Genomic DNA, 22,905 nt, shown 5'->3' with positions numbered 1-22,905 from the left:
AATAGGTATACTTTCAAATTCTCAGCAGTACATCCCTACCCAAACCAAACTTGAGACCCCCTCAAGTCTTAAACTTTTATAGTGGCATGACACACTATGCAAAATTGACACTCATCAGTGTAAGGTTTTAGCTTTTAGCTACTTGTTGACAAAGGGTGAGCTATATACATAAATTTGTACCCATAAATCTCATATCTTTATAAATTGAATAATTGATTGCACTTTCTTCATAAACTCTTCATAATAAAGCCTCTGTAAGCAGCCACATTCTTCGTTAAACATATTTTGCAGACAAAATTTATTTTCCATGCACATTTCATTTTATCATTGTTGATTTAAATTGATAAGGAAATGGAATAAAGAGCTAATATACATATTTTAACAATAATATGAGGAGCATAATGTATGCATGCACTTGTAGTTATTAACATCAAAAGAGAATAAGACAATCTATCAGCAATATTTTGAAGGTCCTTTTCACCATTAAATAAGAATATTATTATATTATTATTTGCAGATTTATGATGATATCGTGGTGATCAAAGCATACTGACAAATCCCAGGTAACTATAAGGCCATATAATAATAATTTTTTGGTTCTCGTTTGGAGGATTTTCATAAATTTATGAGTGAAGGTGTTTGGGGTAATGTAAACTTTTCATTGTTAGTAGTTTTCAGTCTTTTCCAAAGTGCTCCTGGAAAATGAGGAGGCCCTGTTTCTTTTCTATTTCAAATGTGAGATTCTGATGAATAAAACCAAAAGACTTGAAACTGATCCTTGTTCTCTAACAAACCTATTTATCTGTATTAAGTTTTCCTATCACATTCTAAAGACGTCCATATAACAAAAAATTAAAAAATGCCGGACTAATCCCAGAAATTGAGGCAGGAAGGGACGAGAACCAATAATTGTATTTAATACAGCCTAAACCAATCATTTTGCATTATAATGAATACAGCTATGTGATATTATCAATTTCTTTTACCATTGTTGTCCGCATTCAGCTATTTGTTTATGGCGCTTACAGGTTATATAGGTTACCACTGTTGCTGTCCACGGCTAATGGGATATGGTGCTTACAGCTTATATACGGACAGTTTATAGTAATTTGGTGTTTGTCATTATGCTGAAATCATCTTACATATATATAAAAAATGTTTGATGGCAAGACTTAAAACAAGGGCTGTCACGTTAAGAGTTCGGGATTAGGGTTACATATTTAGGGTTTATTAGATTTGAGTCAAGATGATCTTTGATGCTACAGGATTATAAACTTAGGATTGGTAGTGACATCCCTTGTTTTATGGTTGCTCATTAACTAACTCGTCAAACTTGTAAAATAATTTGACATTAAATTATGACATAGCTTCCCCAATTACTATTCTCTAATATGCCTATGAATAAGGTCCCTATTGATGTACCTGTCAACAGGGTGTGAGAAGTGTGACCAGATGCTTCATAATAGTAATTACAAATTACAATCACTTTATTTTGATTATTGGAGATGTACACTTAGTTCGCTACCTGCTGGGAGTGAATTTATCAAATCGTCGGCTGTATTCTATAGGGGCGTATAGTGGGCACCGCGAATAAACAACTTTCAGGTTTGAAGAAAAGCTAATTTAAAATCTAGTTATGTAAATCAGACATTCATCATATTTTGTAAATGATGTGAAATTTCTTTAGGACATGTAAGAAACTAAATAGATTTTATCTCTATTATACATTTCTTTAAAAGAAATAAATACACAATATTGCTGGCAAACTGAAAACAGTAAGTACAAAACTATACGTCACTATTGAAAACACGCAAAACGCCATACCCTAACCTAACATTAACCTTACGCCACCTCCATCGCCGTATTATCCCTATGGCGTTACTTTTGTCTGCTTCATTCCATAGTGGCGTATACATGTAGGTCTGATACGTCACTATGACATGTAGCGAAGTATACGCCACTATAACATGCAATGGTTTTCATTTTTGCCAATATTTCTAAATTATAAAATGTGTATGAAAAGTGGCATTATGGTCGATACGCCACTATGGAAAACACAAAATTTCACTTTGTAACTATACGCCACATTCAATTAATTAATTACTAAGTAATTAGCTAATTTTGACTGATGAGACTTAGAAAAATGAAAGAGAACATCATTAAAAACATATGTGCCAATTTTCAAAATAATGATCAAAAAGCACTATAAACGCCACTATATGGAATGCAGCCGACGAAATGCGGTAATCACCACAAGTTGGGCAATTATAGTGGCTTGGTTTTATCCCCTTTTTCATAGCAACATTCAAGTACTCCTGTATACTTTATACATTACTGCTACCTTTGTTGTCCTGGTTAAGTCTGATCACAATTACTTTTAGTTCCATTATATGGTTCTACAAGGTTCTTTGAGAATGAGACTACCTTCTGTACTCCACGTACTTCTTGTTCTAACAGAGGCAATTTGGTTATGTGAAAATCTTCATATAAATCTTCAATCTGAAGAAAAGAACAAAAAGCAAATATGTTACCTTTAAAACCACAACTATATCATACTAATTTATATCATCATATGACCTAATAAGCACTCCAATCATTTCAAGGGAAGTTTATAGGAAAGGTATATGAAGTTGATGATTCACTCACCTGATCAAGGTATTTATGCTGTAGCTTAAATCTTGCCCCACACATTTTGCACACTTCCTTTTTGGCCACATCTTTCTTATCAGGAAAGAGTAATTGATTCACTATTATGTTATGAGTATCAATCTCACATTTGGTCAATTCTTGTACTAATCTTTCTGTCTCATAGAGTGACAAGAATTCAGCTATACAAACACACACAAACGTTGTTTGTTCCTGTGGTAATCAAGAGAAGAAAAAAAGAGTTATCATGTTTATCATGTTTCCGTCTCAATAATTCTTCTTTTTGTGTGTGTCGGGAGTGGGTGAGGATGCATTTATTTTCACCAACAAACATGGACCCACCTATGACATATAACTCCTAAAGTGTGGACCCATGGCAACCATGGACGTCCACAGTTATAAGAGAGCAGCAGAGGCAACTAGACGCCATAATTAAGCATTATATGTAATTAAGTATAGGTCCCCCATCATAGGTTTAATAATTATAACAGGTCCGCGGTTTGGCAGATAAATATCATATCTTACCACAAAAGTCCATGCTTTCAATAGTGAAATGTCAATGCGTACTGCATAGAAGTCAATTGTTGCGCTGTTAACTAAATAAGAGGTTCATAGGGTCCATGTTTGTTGGTGAAAACATGTAGGGTGGGTGTTGGGGGTGGGGTGGACGTGTGTGGAGGTGTGTGGGGGGTCTGAACATGCATCTGCATGTGTGTTTGTGCAAGCAGATAAGGCAACAAACCACCTTAATTTCAATTCAATTCAATTTTATTAAAAAATAACCTTGTGGCCCTAAGGCCAAATTGCGTCTACCCAAAATACCCAAATAAAATCTACCTCATATTTAAAAGACTACAAAGATCTAATGCATCCAATATTATATAGGTAAGTACATAAACACATGAAAAGAATAAATATCCCTTTTTGGCAGACAAAAACTATAAATCTGTGCTGATATTGCTGCATGGGGGTGGGTGTGGGGGTGTGTTTGTAAACATTGGCAAACAATCACACACACATCTGTGTGTAACAGTATGTCGATTCAATAAAATGCATTGTAAACTATGACTGCAGTTGGTAAGGGCAGGTGAATGTGCCTGCCGTTGGAAATTAAAACTCCAATTGGTGTATCATACATCACTTTTGCTGGTGGTTACACATGTCGGGGTGTTGGGTGTCATGTGTGCGAGTTTGTAAGACCCATCAAACATGGACTTGTTTTGCTCCCTTGACTGTTTGTATCCTTTTATTTTCCTATGTTTTGGATTACATTGGCATTTCTAAATGCAGTAATTAGGGGTTAGTGGTAAGAAGGTCATATCTGCAATAGCTGCCATACAGACATTTGACAATTTCTGCATTGTGTACTGTACACATATGACTCCTGGCACCTACTGCAGACAGGGCAATCTTTGCACACAACCCTAAATGAGGTAATTAATTAATGTAACTATATATTGAGGTGTTAGTGCAAGAACGCCATATCTGCAATAGCTGCCATAAAGACATTGGACAATTTCTGTATTCTAAACTGTACACATCTAAACAATTTGACACCTAGCAGCTATTGCCTAGGGCTATTGATTCAGTACTTACAGGATCTTTGAATGCCTCATTGACACTCCTGATAACAGGTAACGTGCCTTCAAGTTTATCTACCATATCATTGGCACTGATATCCGGCATTCCTAACATTCCACTGATCTGAAAGGCAAAATAAATTGGATAGAAAGTGAAGACATTTACAATCCAAACATTCTTTGTCACTACAAAACTGAATTGTTCTTTCTAAGATTGCTTTTGCAATAACATTATTTTAAAGCAAGTGTTTATACCAAAGACTAAGAGGTTAATCTGTACCCCACTATGTTTGCGCTTGATCAATGAGGTGTGCGGGGGGATAGTGAACATCCTGATTCTACAGTGTCTGCATGACAGCAATCTGGGTAAAAGTAATGCTCATGTTAAATACACGTCATGTGGTTCCTTTGTGATCCTAATAATTAGGCTTCACTGAAAAATGCTGAAGATAAACTATTTACCACAGTAATAACATTCCAGTATGACGGATTCTCATAGGCTACTTATTTTATTGTATCATTATATATACATGACAAGGCAGGTCAAACACAACTTATACAATGCTTTGTATAACAAGAATTACAAAACTCAATTATACATAACATACCTATGTCCAGGATCATCAAAGTAAAATGTACATATATAAAGCATACTCTCAGGTTTATTTGCTTTTTGAATTCAGATATTTTCATGCAAATAAAATAGACATTTCAGAAACCAAATGTTTAACACTAGGGTTGGTTGTAAAAGAACTTAATCTTAATATTGATTTGCAATATAATGTGCCTTTTACTCTAGTCTCAAATATCACTGCTTATTGTGGAGAGCAGAATCAGTTTACTTCCACCACAATTGGCTGGCTCAGGCACACTTATCATGTCTGCCAATTGTTAATATCAAACAGCACTAGCAGGGATTTGGGACTATTAGGGGCTAACACCCTTCTTTATTTGAACTGACTGTGTGATATATATACAGGCTTGGCTCTCTGGTGAAGGAACGTGTACTCTAATGGTTCATGAATCAGACATCATGCACCAGAGGCAAGTACCTTAACGTGTACTCTAATGGTTCATGAATCAGACATCATGCACCAGAGGCAAGTACCTTAACGTGTACTCTAATGGTTCATGAATCAGACATTATGCACCAGAGGGAAGTACCTTAACGTGTACTCTAATGGTTCATGAATCAGACATCATGCACCAGAGGCAAGTACCTTAACGTGTACTCTAATGGTTCATGAATCAGACATCATGCACCAGAGGCAAGTACCTTAACGTGTACTCTAATGGTTCATGAATCAGACATCATGCACCAGAGGGAAGTACCTTAACGTGTACTCTAATGGTTCATGAATCAGACATCATGCGCCAAAGGCAAGTACCTTAACGTGTACTCTAATGGTTCATGAATCAGACATCATGCACCAGAGGCAAGTACCTTAACGTGTACTCTAATGGTTCATGAATCAGACATCATGCACCAGAGGCAAGTACCTTAACGTGTACTCTAATGGTTCATGAATCAGACATCATGCACCAGAGGCAAGTACCTTAACGTGTACTCTAATGGTTCATGAATCAGACATCATGCACCAGAGGCAAGTACCTTAACGTGTACTCTAATGGTTCATGAATCAGACATCATGCACCAGAGGGAAGTACCTTAACGTGTACTCTAATGGTTCATGAATCAGACATCATGCACCAGAGGGAAGTACCTTAACGTGTACTCTAATGGTTCATGAATCAGACATCATGCACCAGAGGCAAGTACCTTAACGTGTACTCTAATGGTTCATGAATCAGACATCATGCACCAGAGGCAAGTACCTTAACGTGTACTCTAATGGTTCATGAATCAGACATCATGCACCAGAGGCAAGTACCTTAACGTGTACTCTAATGGTTCATGAATCAGACATCATGCACCAGAGGCAAGTACCTTAACGTGTACTCTAATGGTTCATGAATCAGACATCATGCACCAGAGGAAGTACCTTAACGTGTACTCTAATGGTTCATGAATCAGACATCATGCACCAGAGGCAAGTACCTTAACGTGTACTCTAATGGTTCATGAATCAGACATCATGCACCAGAGGGAAGTACCTTAACGTGTACTCTAATGGTTCATGAATCAGACATCATGCACCAGAGGCAAGTACCTTAACGTGTACTCTAATGGTTCATGAATCAGACATCATGCACCAGAGGCAAGTACCTTAACGTGTACTGTAATGGTTCATGAATCAGACATCATGCACCAGAGGCAAGTACCTTAACGTGTACTCTAATGGTTCATGAATCAGACATCATGCACCAGAGGCAAGTACCTTAACGTGTACTCTAATGGTTCATGAATCAGACATCATGCACCAGAGGAAGTACCTTAACGTGTACTCTAATGGTTCATGAATCAGACATCATGCGCCAAAGGCAAGTACCTTAACGTGTACTCTAATGGTTCATGAATCAGACATCATGCACCAGAGGCAAGTACCTTAACGTGTACTCTAATGGTTCATGAATCAGACATCATGCACCAGAGGCAAGTACCTTAACGTGTACTCTAATGGTTCATGAATCAGACATCATGCACCAGAGGCAAGTACCTTAACGTGTACTCTAATGGTTCATGAATCAGACATCATGCACCAGAGGCAAGTACCTTAACGTGTACTCTAATGGTTCATGAATCAGACATCATGCACCAGAGGGAAGTACCTTAACGTGTACTCTAATGGTTCATGAATCAGACATCATGCACCAGAGGAAAGTACCTTAACGTGTACTCTAATGGTTCATGAATCAGACATCATGCACCAGAGGCAAGTACCTTAACGTGTACTCTAATGGTTCATGAATCAGACATCATGCACCAGAGGCAAGTACCTTAACGTGTACTCTAATGGTTCATGAATCAGACATCATGCACCAGAGGCAAGTACCTTAACGTGTACTCTAATGGTTCATGAATCAGACATCATGCACCAGAGGCAAGTACCTTAACGTGTACTCTAATGGTTCATGAATCAGACATCATGCACCAGAGGGAAGTACCTTAACGTGTACTCTAATGGTTCATGAATCAGACATCATGCACCAGAGGCAAGTACCTTAACGTGTACTCTAATGGTTCATGAATCAGACATCATGCACCAGAGGCAAGTACCTTAACGTGTACTCTAATGGTTCATGAATCAGACATCATGCACCAGAGGCAAGTACCTTAACGTGTACTCTAATGGTTCATGAATCAGACATCATGCACCAGAGGCAAGTACCTTAACGTGTACTCTAATGGTTCATGAATCAGACATCATGCACCAGAGGCAAGTACCTTAACGTGTACTCTAATGGTTCATGAATCAGACATCATGCACCAGAGGCAAGTACCTTAACGTGTACTCTAATGGTTCATGAATCAGACATCATGCACCAGAGGCAAGTACCTTAACGTGTACTCTAATGGTTCATGAATCAGACATCATGCACCAGAGGCAAGTACCTTAACGTGTTCTCTAATGGTTCATGAATCAGACATCATGCACCAACGAGGTTCATGAATCAGACCTTAACGTGTACTCTAATGGTTCATGAATCAGACATTATGCACCAGAGGGAAGTACCTTAACGTGTACTCTAATGGTTCATGAATCAGACATCATGCACCAGAGGCAAGTACCTTAACGTGTACTCTAATGGTTCATGAATCAGACATCATGCACCAGAGGCAAGTACCTTAACGTGTACTCTAATGGTTCATGAATCAGACATCATGCACCAGAGGCAAGTACCTTAACGTGTACTCTAATGGTTCATGAATCAGACATCATGCACCAGAGGCAAGTACCTTAACGTGTACTCTAATGGTTCATGAATCAGACATCATGCACCAGAGGCAAGTACCTTAACGTGTACTCTAATGGTTCATGAATCAGACATCATGCACCAGAGGGAAGTACCTTAACGTGTACTCTAATGGTTCATGAATCAGACATCATGCACCAGAGGGAAGTACCTTAACGTGTACTCTAATGGTTCATGAATCAGACATCATGCACCAGAGGCAAGTACCTTAACGTGTACTCTAATGGTTCATGAATCAGACATCATGCACCTAGAGGGAAGTACGTTAACGTGTACTCTAATGGTTCATGAATCAGACATCATGCACCAGAGGCAAGTACCTTAACATGTACTCTAATGGTTCATGAATCAGACATCATGCACCAGAGGCAAGTACCTTAACGTGTACTCTAATGGTTCATGAATCAGACATCATGCACCAGAGGCAAGTACCTTAACGTGTACTCTAATGGTTCATGAATCAGACATCATGCACCAGAGGCAAGTACCTTAACGTGTACTCTAATGGTTCATGAATCAGACATCATGCACCAGAGGGAAGTACCTTAACGTGTACTCTAATGGTTCATGAATCAGACATCATGCACCAGAGGCAAGTACCTTAACGTGTACTCTAATGGTTCATGAATCAGACATCATGCACCAGAGGCAAGTACCTTAACGTGTACTCTAATGGTTCATGAATCAGACATCATGCACCAGAGGCAAGTACCTTAACGTGTACTCTAATGGTTCATGAATCAGACAACATGCACCAGAGGGAAGTACCATAACGTGTACTCTAATGGTTCATGAATCAGACATCATGCGCCAAAGGCAAGTACCTTAACGTGTACTCTAATGGTTCATGAATCAGACATCATGCACCAGAGGCAAGTACCTTAACGTGTACTCTAATGGTTCATGAATCAGACATCATGCACCAGAGGCAAGTACCTTAACGTGTACTCTAATGGTTCATGAATCAGACATCATGCACCAGAGGCAAGTACCTTAACGTGTACTCTAATGGTTCATGAATCAGACATCATGCACCAGAGGCAAGTACCTTAACGTGTACTCTAATGGTTCATGAATCAGACATCATGCACCAGAGGGAAGTACCTTAACGTGTACTCTAATGGTTCATGAATCAGACATCATGCGCCAAAGGAAGTACCTTAACGTGTACTCTAATGGTTCATGAATCAGACATCATGCACCAGAGGCAAGTACCTTAACGTGTACTCTAATGGTTCATGAATCAGACATCATGCACCAGAGGCAAGTACCTTAACGTGTACTCTAATGGTTCATGAATCAGACATCATGCACCAGAGGCAAGTACCTTAACGTGTACTCTAATGGTTCATGAATCAGACATCATGCACCAGAGGCAAGTACCTTAACGTGTACTCTAATGGTTCATGAATCAGACATCATGCACCAGAGGCAAGTACCTTAACGTGTACTCTAATGGTTCATGAATCAGACATCATGCACCAGAGGAAAGTACCTTAACGTGTACTCTAATGGTTCATGAATCAGACATCATGCACCAGAGGGAAGTACCTTAACGTGTACTCTAATGGTTCATGAATCAGACATCATGCACCAGAGGCAAGTACCTTAACGTGTACTCTAATGGTTCATGAATCAGACATCATGCACCAGAGGGAAGTACCTTAACGTGTACTCTAATGGTTCATGAATCAGACATCATGCACCAGAGGCAAGTACCTTAACGTGTACTCTAATGGTTCATGAATCAGACATCATGCACCAGAGGCAAGTACCTTAACGTGTACTCTAATGGTTCATGAATCAGACATCATGCACCAGAGGCAAGTACCTTAACGTGTACTCTAATGGTTCATGAATCAGACATCATGCACCAGAGGCAAGTACCTTAACGTGTACTCTAATGGTTCATGAATCAGACATCATGCACCAGAGGCAAGTACCTTAACGTGTACTCTAATGGTTCATGAATCAGACATCATGCACCAGAGGCAAGTACCTTAACGTGTACTCTAATGGTTCATGAATCAGACATCATGCACCAGAGGGAAGTACCTTAACATGTACTCTAATGGTTCATGAATCAGACATCATGCACCAGAGGCAGGTACCTTAACGTGTACTCTAATGGTTCATGAATCAGACATCATGCACCAGAGGCAAGTACCTTAACGTGTACTCTAATGGTTCATGAATCAGACATCATGCACCAGAGGCAAGTACCTTAACGTGTACTCTAATGGTTCATGAATCAGACATCATGCACCAGAGGGAAGTACCTTAACGTGTACTCTAATGGTTCATGAATCAGACATCATGCACCAGAGGCAAGTACCTGAACGTGTACTCTAATGGTTCATGAATCAGACATCATGCACCAGAGGCAAGTACCTTAACGTGTATTCTAATGGTTCATGAATCAGACATCATGCACCAGAGGGAAGTACCTTAACGTGTACTCTAATGGTTCATGAATCAGACATCATGCACCAGAGGCAAGTACCTTAACGTGTACTCTAATGGTTCATGAATCAGACATCATGCACCAGAGGCAAGTACCTTAACGTGTACTCTAATGGTTCATGAATCAGACATCATGCACCAGAGGAAAGTACCTTAACATGTACTCTAATGGTTCATGAATCAGACATCATGCACCAGAGGCAGGTACCTTAACGTGTACTCTAATGGTTCATGAATCAGACATCATGCACCAGAGGCAAGTACCTTAACGTGTACTCTAATGGTTCATGAATCAGACATCATGCACCAGAGGCAAGTACCTTAACGTGTACTCTAATGGTTCATGAATCAGACATCATGCACCAGAGGGAAGTACCTTAACGTGTACTCTAATGGTTCATGAATCAGACATCATGCACCAGAGGCAAGTACCTTAACGTGTACTCTAATGGTTCATGAATCAGACATCATGCACCAGAGGGAAGTACCTTAACGTGTACTCTAATGGTTCATGAATCAGACATCATGCACCAGAGGCAAGTACCTTAACGTGTACTCTAATGGTTCATGAATCAGACATCATGCACCAGAGGCAAGTACCTTAACGTGTACTCTAATGGTTCATGAATCAGACATCATGCACCAGAGGCAAGTACCTTAACGTGTACTCTAATGGTTCATGAATCAGACATCATGCACCAGAGGCAAGTACCTTAACGTGTACTCTAATGGTTCATGAATCAGACATCATGCACCAGAGGCAAGTACCTTAACGTGTACTCTAATGGTTCATGAATCAGACATCATGCGCCAAAGGCAAGTACCTTAACCCTCTTCATGTGGGTGTCAACTGCAGACGACAAGTTTCTTTTTATTTAATTCACAAATTTCACAATTTTGTAAATTGTCATAACCATATTCGGATCAGCATGAAAAATGCATTAAGATGAGTACAAACAAGTCTAGTATTGGTTCAGTGGTTCTTATGATAGCTCTTGATAATTTAAGAAAATATCTCAAAACTTGGACCCTTATGTTGAAGCCTAAGGCTATGCTATGAGCATTAACCCTTCCACCACCGTCTCCCAAGATTAGATTTTTGACTTTAGAAATAAGAAGTATACATGATGGGTTAGACATTCATGCTTTTATTTCTCTATAAACAGAGAGCTTGCATCAACATAAGATTGCTTGTCACTCTTAACGTACCTGTTGTATAAAGGGGCTAAACTGAGCTTTCAGCTTTAGAAGTTTCCCCAGACCTTTTTCAGCCAATGAAGGGAATGACAGTAATCTCAAGGTATGACCAGTTGGTGCTGTGTCAAAGACTACCACTGAAAAATTCAGATTCTTTACTAGCCTGCAATTAAAATGAAAACAAAACAACAATTAGCTATATAAGCATATTAAATAGATCCCAAACCATCATACAATTTGGGGGATATGCATGATTGGGCCATGTCCAATGCCTAAAATAAAGCCCAAACCATAAAAAGCAGGCCTTTGCATCTAGATCACTCTGGTCAAATCAATCTCTAGCGTAGACTTTGTGAGCCAATTTTATTAAATTTCTAGCATGTTAATTTGGGGGAGGGTGTTGTGTGTAGGTGTCAATTTTGTAAACTAATTTCAGAATAGTTTGATGTCTTTGGTTTTGTTCTGATGGATACTGGTCTCAAGATTAGAAGATTATTTTATTGGGCCTCTGTCTGTCAACATTGGGCAATTTACACAGGCTCAAAGTTCATACAGCAACATACTGTGACAGGATCTAGGCCTATCAAATTTTGTCTGCCCTCAAAGATGAAATGATACATTTCCAACTGACCTTTAAATGGTCAATCGCCTAAGAAAAAAGCACTCCTCATACTTGTTGAATACACACTTATCTATGATGGACTTACTTCATAACTTCAGCAAAACTCACAGCTTCATCTATTCCAGGGAAGGCTCCCAGTAACTCCTGCATCACCTGCTTGCCAACACTTAATGGATCTGTAACAAAAACACAGTTACTTTCATCTAAGGTTTGTATGTACCGTATTTGCATGGTTTGTTGATTTATTCTTTTATGTCCAGGATATTTTTACAGTTACAGTATACATGCCAAGGTGTCTCAAAAAAGTAGGTCTGACAAATGTAATGCTTCAGCCTTCAGCTTTCTTACATAAAATGTAACGTAAACAGTCATTCAATGTTTACATATACGCGTATATAAATGCTAAATATTTTAGCTGTCATTAACTGAAAAATAATAAAGCAATTTTAAACAGTGGCGTACTGTGGCCGCTCCTACCCCGGGGGGCTAAAGAAAATGTAAATTTTACTGCCCTTTGCAGCAACAGCCCGAAAATGTTGACCCAATTTTTTCCCAGCCAGGATGGCTCTCGAAAAATTTTTTATAAAGTATAATTTTACAGGTGTTACACCCCTCCGCCCCCTAATTAACACCACCGCCTAGAGCTGTTGTCCTGTTGACGGTCGAAAAGATATAGTTTCATTAATTTTCCATAATTTTTCACCCTCTTTCCTTGAAAATTATTCTTCCCCGCCCCCTTGAGTCCCGCCTTTTTTTCTTTAGTCATTCTTTTTGCTGCCCCTTTATCTGCCACGGCCCTTCTTTTTGCCGCCCCGATTTTGCCCCGGGGCTCATGCCCCAAAGCCCCCCAAAAAAAAAAAAAAATACATGCGCATGTTAAAGATAATGGTCTTGAATGTAAAAATAGTTGCAGGATCAATTTTGCAATGTTCGTGTCAGTGCAGGCTACATGTGTCTATTTGTCTATTTTTTGATTAAAAACCAATGTCATTTTTGTAAGAAGTGATACATACATGTACATCACGTCAGAAAACTTTAAATATGGCATTCTAATTTTGAGCGTCTGTTACTTATTGGTCAAAACGAAGAGAACTCGCATTTTTGGACATTTTCAACTAACATTTTGGGAACAAGGTTTCTTTTTTGATATCTACTGAAAAATGTCATAAAAAGAGGATGCTAGGATCACAAAATACTCCTTTGAAATGTTAATAATGTAAGAACATTCATTGGACCATGGTGCTTTTGGAGACAATTGATGAAATAAAATACCCCATTAACTTTTTGAGGCCTGGTATGTTTGTGTATGAGAAGCCATTTTTACCATCTTCAGCAAAGTAGTCATCAGGCAGGTCACCAATCCCTAGATTTGGGTCAATCTCCATAGCATAAAGATTATTAAATCCTTTCACCAGAGTGGGAACTTTAGAGAATTTTTGATCGAATGCATCTGATATATTGTGAGCAGGATCCGTAGAAATGATTAATACAGACTCTCTGTTCTGTGCAAGCTGCACTGCTAAACTGCAACTGCAAAAATAAAATAAAGCATATATTATAAATTGTATTGAAGAGTCAGAGTTACTACTACTATAACTAGGCATAGATTTACTTCATCTTTCTCCCTCTCTCTCTTCCTTTTTCCTCTCTCTCTTCCCTCTTTTTTGGGGGGCAGGGGGTGGCAGGATGGGGGGTACTCTGATGGTGAAGGGGGTATCATGTGTGTCCGTAAATTCACATAAAACTGGTATTTTTACAGACTAGGGAATGTTACATGCATAATGTGGATAGAGTATCAAATTCATGTAAAATTGGTGCAAAAGAAAGGGTAAATGTTTTTGGAGCTCTTATGTAATAGGGTAGTTTTGCCAACAAGACTCAAATCTTCCCATACCAGACTGGAAATCATATACATGAATGCAAATAAACATCATGCTATGTGACGTATTACTGTCTGTTCAATTAGCTTAGATTCTTGAATTTTTAAGATAAAAAAAAAAATAAAAAATTGTGGTCAAAGTCACCAAAGAAAAGTGTTAGCACAGCCTTAGACCTAACGTGATTTATACTTTTCAAATTCTAAAGTTCAATTTAAAACCCCATTTCTTTTCAATTTTGGTCTTTTCCGCGATATTTTTATAAAAAGCCGTGAGAACGTCGGGTACCATAAACTTTTTGGAATCAATCCATTTAGAGCAATGGGGACGAATGTCACAATGCGCAGATATGGTATTTATTCGACCATCCGCATCAGGAAGTATTGTCCAGCAAAATATTTGCCAGTATGCCTAATTTGTGTTGAAACCCTACTGTCGAAACATTACGTTATTATTTATGGGAACTAAGGTTTTCTAAAATTGGCCCAGCTTATATAAATACATTCCTTGTGTATTTATTTATTTATTTATTTATTTATTTATTTATTTATTTATTTATTTATTTATTTATTTATTTATTTATTTATTGTGCGAATGGGTCTGAGAATGGGTCTGAGAAGGTGTAGGCCTATAGGTCTATTATAAAACTACACATTTATTCTCAATTTGTTATTTCGTTTTGTTTGATGAATACAAACTGAAAAAACTGTGAAACAAAAGAACTTTTACACAAGAAAATATTATTTAAAACAATCAGGTTACAGAAAACATTTCTTGTAAAGTTACTGTATCTGAATATGTCAAGCTAATGCTGATATTCTTGGGAAGGAATGGTGGTATTAAACAAAACTCAATTTACATTGTAAACCAGTTGAAATGAGAACGAAATCCATAATTTTAATGTCCTTGTTTAGGAAAAAATAATGCTCAGAATAATGTTATGCATAAAAGCGTACTCGCGCCATATAATTTCGTGTAACAAAAACCGTGGACCATCATCACCTATAGAACCTATCTAATAACCGAACGGTATAACAATTGAAATGGCAGGACAGATTGGTGGACAGATTGTTTTGCTAAATTGGATAGGGTCTATGCCCTAAGTTGAGAATGGACCGTCCCACTCGATTTGTAAAAAGGTCGCGAACCCTTTCGGTGGACCCAAGTAACTGCCCAAAATGAGGCAAAATTGAAAAGAAATGGGGGTTTTAATTGAACTTGGGAATTTGAAAAGTATAAATCACGTTAGGTCTAAGGCTGTGCTAACACTTTTCTTTGATGACTTTGGCCACAAGTTTTTATTTTTTCAAATATCTTAAAAATTCAAGAATCTAAGCTAATTGAACAGACAGTAATATTCCACTATACCGGTAGTCTAGCCAATTATAGAACCTGTTACATGCATATATTATTACATCAATGACATCAGCTGGCCATGTATTTACATATTATATGAGATTGAGACATAGTGGTTGGCAAAAAATGTAAATTCAAATTATTCCTATATTTTTGCTAAAATCCATCATGAACAAATGTTTTTGGTCATTACGAATGTATTAATTAATTGCAACAGCTTAATTAAGTCAATTTCAGGTGTGGTGGTGCTGGAAGTGGAGGAGCCAGAAGCGGGGTTGGTGTGCATTGATAAAATTTATGCACTTTGGTGCCTAGTAGAAGTAAAAAAGCAGTTGAATAGTGTAAATCTTATTTTTTAACTTTCTAACTATAGTTGCTTTTATAAGTAACTAATAAACTTTACTTTAGTAACTGAGGATTTAACAAATCAAATCACATCATTTTATATATGTGACACAATCTGGTCCATGGGGGCCAAAGGCGGCAAATATGAAACTGAGATAAAGGCAAAAATATGGAGTAAAAAACAATAAAATACATAACAAAATAAACATCAAAAAACTTCATAACTTTAGACCAGGTATGCTAGACCTTTGGTGTTTTCAGTAAATGATAGCCTATTGTATGTATAATGTAATAATTACATTAACTCAATTTTCAAAAATGCCTCCTTTGGCCCCCATGGACCAGGTCGTGTCACATATCAAATTACACCTCTTGAGTAAAGAAAGCCAAAACTGAAAACCGTTTTGTCATAGCACTTTCCTTAGCAAAGTTACATCTTGTCAAAGATTGACTTTCATCAAAAAGATTCAGCTAACAAAACAGCATTTCGGTGGTGTTTCTAGATCTTAAAACAGTGATAGTCTCATGATGATAGCAGCTTTTCTATGTGGAACTGCTATCAAAATCCCTCTAAAATTCCAAGTGCGATTGTCTCATCACCAAAAAAAAATCATATATTTTGGGTCAAGTGAAGTATAGACAACATATTTTTGTAGGTTTCCTTGAGCTAGCTGTTCTTTGGCCTCGGTTTAGGCCATTTTGACTGACTAGCAAATGTGTTAACTGAGGTTTCCCTCTCATTCCTAGAAATAAAGAGGGACAACGGAACCGCTATGTGAACGATCAATGTAGTCGAAGTTCCAATAATTGAAACTCCCAGCTCCGACCAGGAGTTCCAACAGGTGCTGTGTATGTGTTTAATGTGCATTCACATTCACATACACACTTCAGTATGAAGAAATCGTTGCTCCAAAAATGATTGCAAATTACATTGTACACATTTGTAATCATTTTTCACCACAATGCACAAATATGATATGAAAACACAGGTGAGCAATGTATAGTTATGCCAGGCAAACCTTAGTTAACACATTTGCTAGTTAGCCAAATTTGCCTGGAACACAATACATGTATATTTACATATGTATAGAAATTTAAAAGAACAGGAAGGTCAAGGAAACCTACATAAATATGTTGTCTATAAAGTTTCACTTGACCCAAATATGATTTTTTATGGTGATGAGACACTCGCACATAAGTAAGGAATTTTAGAGGGTTTTTGATAGCTGGTCATGTGTCATATGGTGGGGCACATTTGCGTTACAAGCACTGATTTTGATCATTTGTCCTCCTTTTCACAAATTGTTACATCTCTAAAACTATACATCTCACATCAACAAAACTATACATTTTTGGAAAGCTTATGTTCCAAGGAATCCAACTAGGCAAAAATGAAGTTGGTATACAGGGTGCGTAAGAAAATATATAGGGTGATATCATGAAAAAAATTAATTTTACTAATAAATTCATAATTTATTGCATTTGCTACTGATATGGAATACAATGTAATATAATTTTGTGGCAGGCAACACTATGAGCTTAAATAAAATGTTTACTTTTGCCATGTTATGATTGACCAAAGTGGTGATACAGGGTGTGAAAATATATGTAACTTCACACACAAAATGTTGATTACATTTTTGAAGATATTTTCTTTAGAGTGTATCCTACATTTATTTTAACTGCATATTTGGATTCCTGGGGTAAAAAGCTTTCCAAAAATGTATACTTTTCCTATCTTAGGGTGTATAATTCTCAAGATACAACAATTGAAAGCCAAAACGCATGTCGTGACTGAAAATCTTGGCATTTGTGTGTAAGTGAATAGGAAAAAATTGAGGTTCTTGTGACTTGCGGTTCTCAGTGAATACTTGTTAACACGATTAGATAAAATTAATAGCTGAATATGAATAATGAATGATCAAGCTTTCATTTGAAGTATGATTTGCAAGTATAGCACACAATTTGGCAATGATATAATTTAAAATTCAAAAGGATGCCATGTCTCCCATAGAGAATGCACATACTCCACTACCGCTTATCCACTACCGCTTATCCACCAGGTTTATCTTCGTTAACATTTTGGTATTTTTCACTAATTAAACAAATTGGCATTCCAAATTGAGAAACATATTTGAAAATTAGAATAATCAGGCTGTATAATGAGCCCAAACTTGATGCAATTGGACCAAGAATACCCCTGTGACAACAAGTTAAATCTGAAAGAGGAGAGAAAAATGTAACGTCACCAGGTATTTTGGGGTCCCACCATAAGGCAATTGCCCCCCCCCTGGCAAAATTGCCTGTTTGGGCCCCCGCCCTAGCGCTATTTGGGCCCCTTGCGCCCCTACTAGCGCAAGGAAAAAAGAAGAAAAAGGAGAGATAGAGGAAAAAAGGGAGAGAGGGAGAGGAGGGGAAAAAATGGTACTATATATATAATTTATATCAAAATGTGTTGCATAATTTGCAAAATGGGTCAACCTTTTCGGGCTGTTGAGGAAGGGCGGCAAAATTTTTGTTTGGTGGATTTGGGCCCCCGCCCCATACAGGCTTCCCCCCTCCTCCCCCTGGAAAAAAACCCAGCTACGCCGGCACTGCTTTGCTACAGAAAGAAAGTGCTATGACAAAAAGGTTTTCGGTTTTGGCTTTCTGAAGACACCCTATGGCACCTTCTACAACTTTATAATAATTTATTATATAATTTATATCAAAATGTGTTGCATAATTTGCAAAATGGGTCAACCTTTTCGGGCTGTTGAGGAAGGGGCGGCAAAATTTTTGTTTGGTGGATTTGGGCCCCTGCCCCATACAGGCTTCCCCCCTCCTCCCCCTGGAAAAAAACCCAGCTACGCCGGCACTGCTTTGCTACAGAAAGAAAGTGCTATGACAAAAAGGTTTTCGGTTTTGGCTTTCTGAAGACACCCTATGGCACCTTCTACAACTTGAGAACAAGTCCTCAAACGTTCGAAATTTGTAACTTACTTACTACAAGTTACAACTGATGTAGTCGTCGACTATCATTGACAATACTAGTGATCATGCATGTAATAGGTATGCTAGGTGAATTCAAATTTGCCATCAAACTGCATCATTTTATATATCAAATTAAAGCCCTTGAGTAAACAAAGCCAAAACTGAAAACCTTTTTTTCATAGCACTTTCTGTAGCAAAGTTACATCTTGACAAAGATTGACTTTCATCAAAAAGATTCAGCTAGCAAAATTCCCCAAAACGGCATTTCAGGGGTGTTTCTAGATCTTAGTCTCATTATGATAGCAGCTTTTTTTAATGGAAGGCCACGCGTTTTAAGTTGGGCCCATTTCGTGTGACACACTTTAAGTTTGCGCAAATCGCGTGTATTTTCGTTTCAATGGCTATAACTTTTTCAAACTATGCATTAACCCCACAAAAGTATACATTTTCTGGAAGCAAATTGCCTGAGGAGTTCAAAAATGCACTTAAAATTAACATAGGATGTACCCTAAAAGGTTATGAATTTGAGAACCTCCAAAATTCATGAAAAAAAATACTATTGGAAAAATTTTTTTTGAAGAAATGCTGCATACCCTACAAGATTAATTATTGCAGATTTGAATTCCTCACAGTCAGAGCTTTCCAAGCATATATAACTTTCTATACCTCGGCAATGTTTACCATATTTTGCGCGGGGCTAGAAAAATGACCCAACAGATTTCATTTTGTTAACAGAAAATTTTACCTTGCCATGTTCTTACTGTAACTCTCCCTTGAGGACACCAGACATGTATTAAATTGTCTAATTCAATTTGATAAAGCATGCAGAAGCAACAAACCTACTAAAATAGGTATTAATTCCTCGTAATAAACTGCATTATCTCCTTGTATACAAATGCGTTGACTTCAGTGAAAATTCTCCATTTTTTGTACAAATTTGCTTTACAGAAGAGTTATAATACTAACTATACAAAACAATTCAAATCATTGCTAAAAACAAAATTTACATTTTTTGTACTGAAACGGGGGTTGTTAACAAGCAAGCAGTAATGATGGTCATGTTCATTGTCCAGATTTATAATGCACTTGTACACATAATGTCTTCATGGTCCTCTTTTTTTTTCTCGGTCTGCTTTTTGCTTTGTTGAAGACTGATACCACAATATTTTAAAACACACTTCTGTGGTACTATGGCCTCCTCTCTTCCTTAGCAAACCTTCCTTTTTCCTTTAACATAACAACCTTTGTACCTGAGTGCTATACATATTTTGATTATGACCATAATCTGACTGCATATTGTTTTCAAGAGGAACCACGCCATCTGATATGACATGAAGCAAGAAATAGGAATATAGCATCAGATGATGGTTGAATTGCAGTGACAGCTACATGTAGGTCCTTTCAAACTGGTATAATCTGTGTCACATTTGAATCGGTTTCTGTTTGATCTGCAGAGTCCTCTGACACCCTCTCATCCATATCATCACTTGCATTCACTCCATCGCGACAAATAGGCCTAGTTTCTCTTGTTTTTTTTTATTTGCTCAAGTCATAAGTTTGTCAGTAATATGCAAATGCTTTTTAATTGGCTTGATTATGCTAAATATACATGTATGAGGTTCAGTTTCAGAATCTATGAATCAATTTGAGGCCTTGACTGCAAAACTATGACCGTCCTGATCAAAGTACTTGACGTACAGTCATAGTTCTACCAATGCAACGTAGGCCTGTAATTTTAAAATAATTCTTTAATTAAGGTAATTAACACTCATTAACAAACATCCAAATGATCAAAATCTGATTAGTTTTAGTAATTAGCCACAGTTTATGTACTCAAATGCAATAAATCCTAATATGAACATGATTTAACTTAGTTACACCACAGATGCCAATTTTGCTGCGCCAGATCCTCCTGCGCCAGATCCTCCTCCACCCTGGAGCTTCGTTAATTAACAAGTAATTAACAGAACATAATAAATTTTTTACATGTGTTATCACTTCTATCCTCTTGCCCTGCATGAGTGCTTTAATTTAATACCAAATTTAGCTGTATATCTTGCATAATTTTAGAGAAAATTAAATAGATGATGTCATTTGTGCTGCGCAGATGTCACAACTCCACCTATATATGGGCCCAGTTCAAAACGCATGGCCGGTCCAACTGATATCCAAATCCCTCGAAATGTGCGATTGTCTTTTAAAATACCATGACATGTAATACCTTATCACCATAACTTCATAAAAAATCATATATTTGGGTCAAGTGAAGTATAGAAAACATATTTATGTAGGTTTCCTTGACCAGCCTGTTCTTTTAAATTTCTATGTAAAATATGTATTGAGTTCTAGGCGAATTTGGTTAACTATTGTCTGTCCAAATAACTTAGACACCCGGTTTTTAGGATCTATTTCGAAAAGTTTTCACTTTGGCAAAAAGTCATGAAAGAAAAGTTGCTAAACACGGTCAGACCTAACAGAAATTATTAGGAAAGCGATGAAAAAATATTCTTCCTTGTCTACTTTTATTCAATTTTGACCGATTTACAGCAAGATATCTGGGTCCAGCCGAATATTCCTAATGACTTGAAACTTTTGATGGGATAATCTATTTACAGTAAGGGGTGTTTGAACATTGTAATCATGTATATTGATCAGTGATTCCACCCTTTTTTCTTTGATCCTTTTACTAATTCACAATAATGGCGGTCTACTCAAATGCATTCAACAAAAGCATGTTTGCAATCTACCGCGAGAGGTCGTCTCACACACATAACAAATACACTACGATCAAATAGGTTGATGACAATATTTGATTGAATGGACTGCACTGTGCCATGATTTCGGTGAAGGACACCGGTTCAAATCCTTTGTTTGAGGCCAATCAATAATTTCATACACAACCTCTATAACTCAAAAGATGTCACAGTTGGTGCATTATAACAAATGATAGGGCAAGTTACTATGCGTCTGGAGTGTATTGTGAATTATACTCCTCACCAATAACATCAGAACATTTATAGTGCATACAATTTGTATTTTCTTAGCATTGGGCCAAGCCAAAAGCATGCACAGAAGAAGATTCAAATACCGCAACGAATTGTTGTAATTGGTTGAGGGACAGCTGGGATCACTTATAGTTAATACACTAAGAATAAATATGCCAATTAGAAACACTGTCTGCATTTTATGAACTGAATTATATTTTTCATTTTTATAAAATGTTTTTGGAGATGAGTATAATTAATTTACTATTCATCCATTCAGTATCCAAAATCACCATACCTACAAATCTGTATAATGAGACCTTCCAAAATAATGGTACCCAACTTCTACCGGATTATTTTTAAAGTGTTGAGAAAAACCTTCAAATTTCAATAGAATTTCTGGTAAACTCTCACGCAATGCGTTGGAAACACCAAAAATCCCGTTAGGTCTCAGCGAATGTTAACACTTTTCTTTCATGACTTTCTTTAAAAGTGGATATTTTTTCAAATAAGTAACAAAAACTGGGTGTCTAAGTTAATTGGACAGACAATAGCAAATGTGTACTAAGGTTTGCCTGGCATACCTACAATACATGTATGCATGAACATGAATGTATGTTCATAGTGACATAGACAGTCATAGGGTATAGTCAAACGACAAAAAAAAGTACACTAGAGCATCTACTGATACAACATTTCCCTCTACCTGCATGTGGTTTTTCCAACACCTCCTTTACCACCAACAAATACCCATTTTAGCGAATTCTGATCGATAATATTGCGCAGAGAAGGTTCCAAAGGAGCAAAATCGTCATCGGGTATGGAGCTCGCCATCTTGATTTGTCATCTTAACTCGTTCATTGTAATTATTATTGTTTCGATTTCATAGGCAATTTACAAGGCATTGTCAAAGAAAAAAAATGCATTTTTAATTTATTTAAATAGATTCTTAATTTTTTAATCAATTTTTTTTTGTGCCGTTTGTT

General features: G+C 37.3%; 1 protein-coding gene across 1 annotated transcript; it reads right to left on the bottom strand.

Annotated features, from left to right (window-relative positions):
- Positions 1–22,783, bottom strand: LOC140169492 (ATPase ASNA1 homolog). Its single transcript, XM_072192758.1, has 7 exons — positions 22,626–22,783; positions 13,709–13,914; positions 12,470–12,560; positions 11,775–11,925; positions 4,243–4,350; positions 2,647–2,859; positions 1–2,499 (listed from the first exon to the last, which is right to left on the bottom strand). Exons 1-7 carry the CDS (start codon positions 22,751–22,753, stop codon positions 2,356–2,358), a joined length of 1,041 nt encoding a protein of 346 aa, XP_072048859.1. The 5' UTR covers positions 22,754–22,783; the 3' UTR covers positions 1–2,355.
- Between the last annotated feature and the right edge of the window lie 122 nt (positions 22,784–22,905).

Source organism: Amphiura filiformis, chromosome 1 (assembly GCF_039555335.1).
Source record: "Amphiura filiformis chromosome 1, Afil_fr2py, whole genome shotgun sequence".
Taxonomy (NCBI): Eukaryota; Metazoa; Echinodermata; class Ophiuroidea; order Amphilepidida; family Amphiuridae; genus Amphiura; species Amphiura filiformis.
The sequence above is the reverse complement of the archived record's forward strand: the minus strand, read 5'-3'. Positions and strand labels throughout refer to the sequence as shown.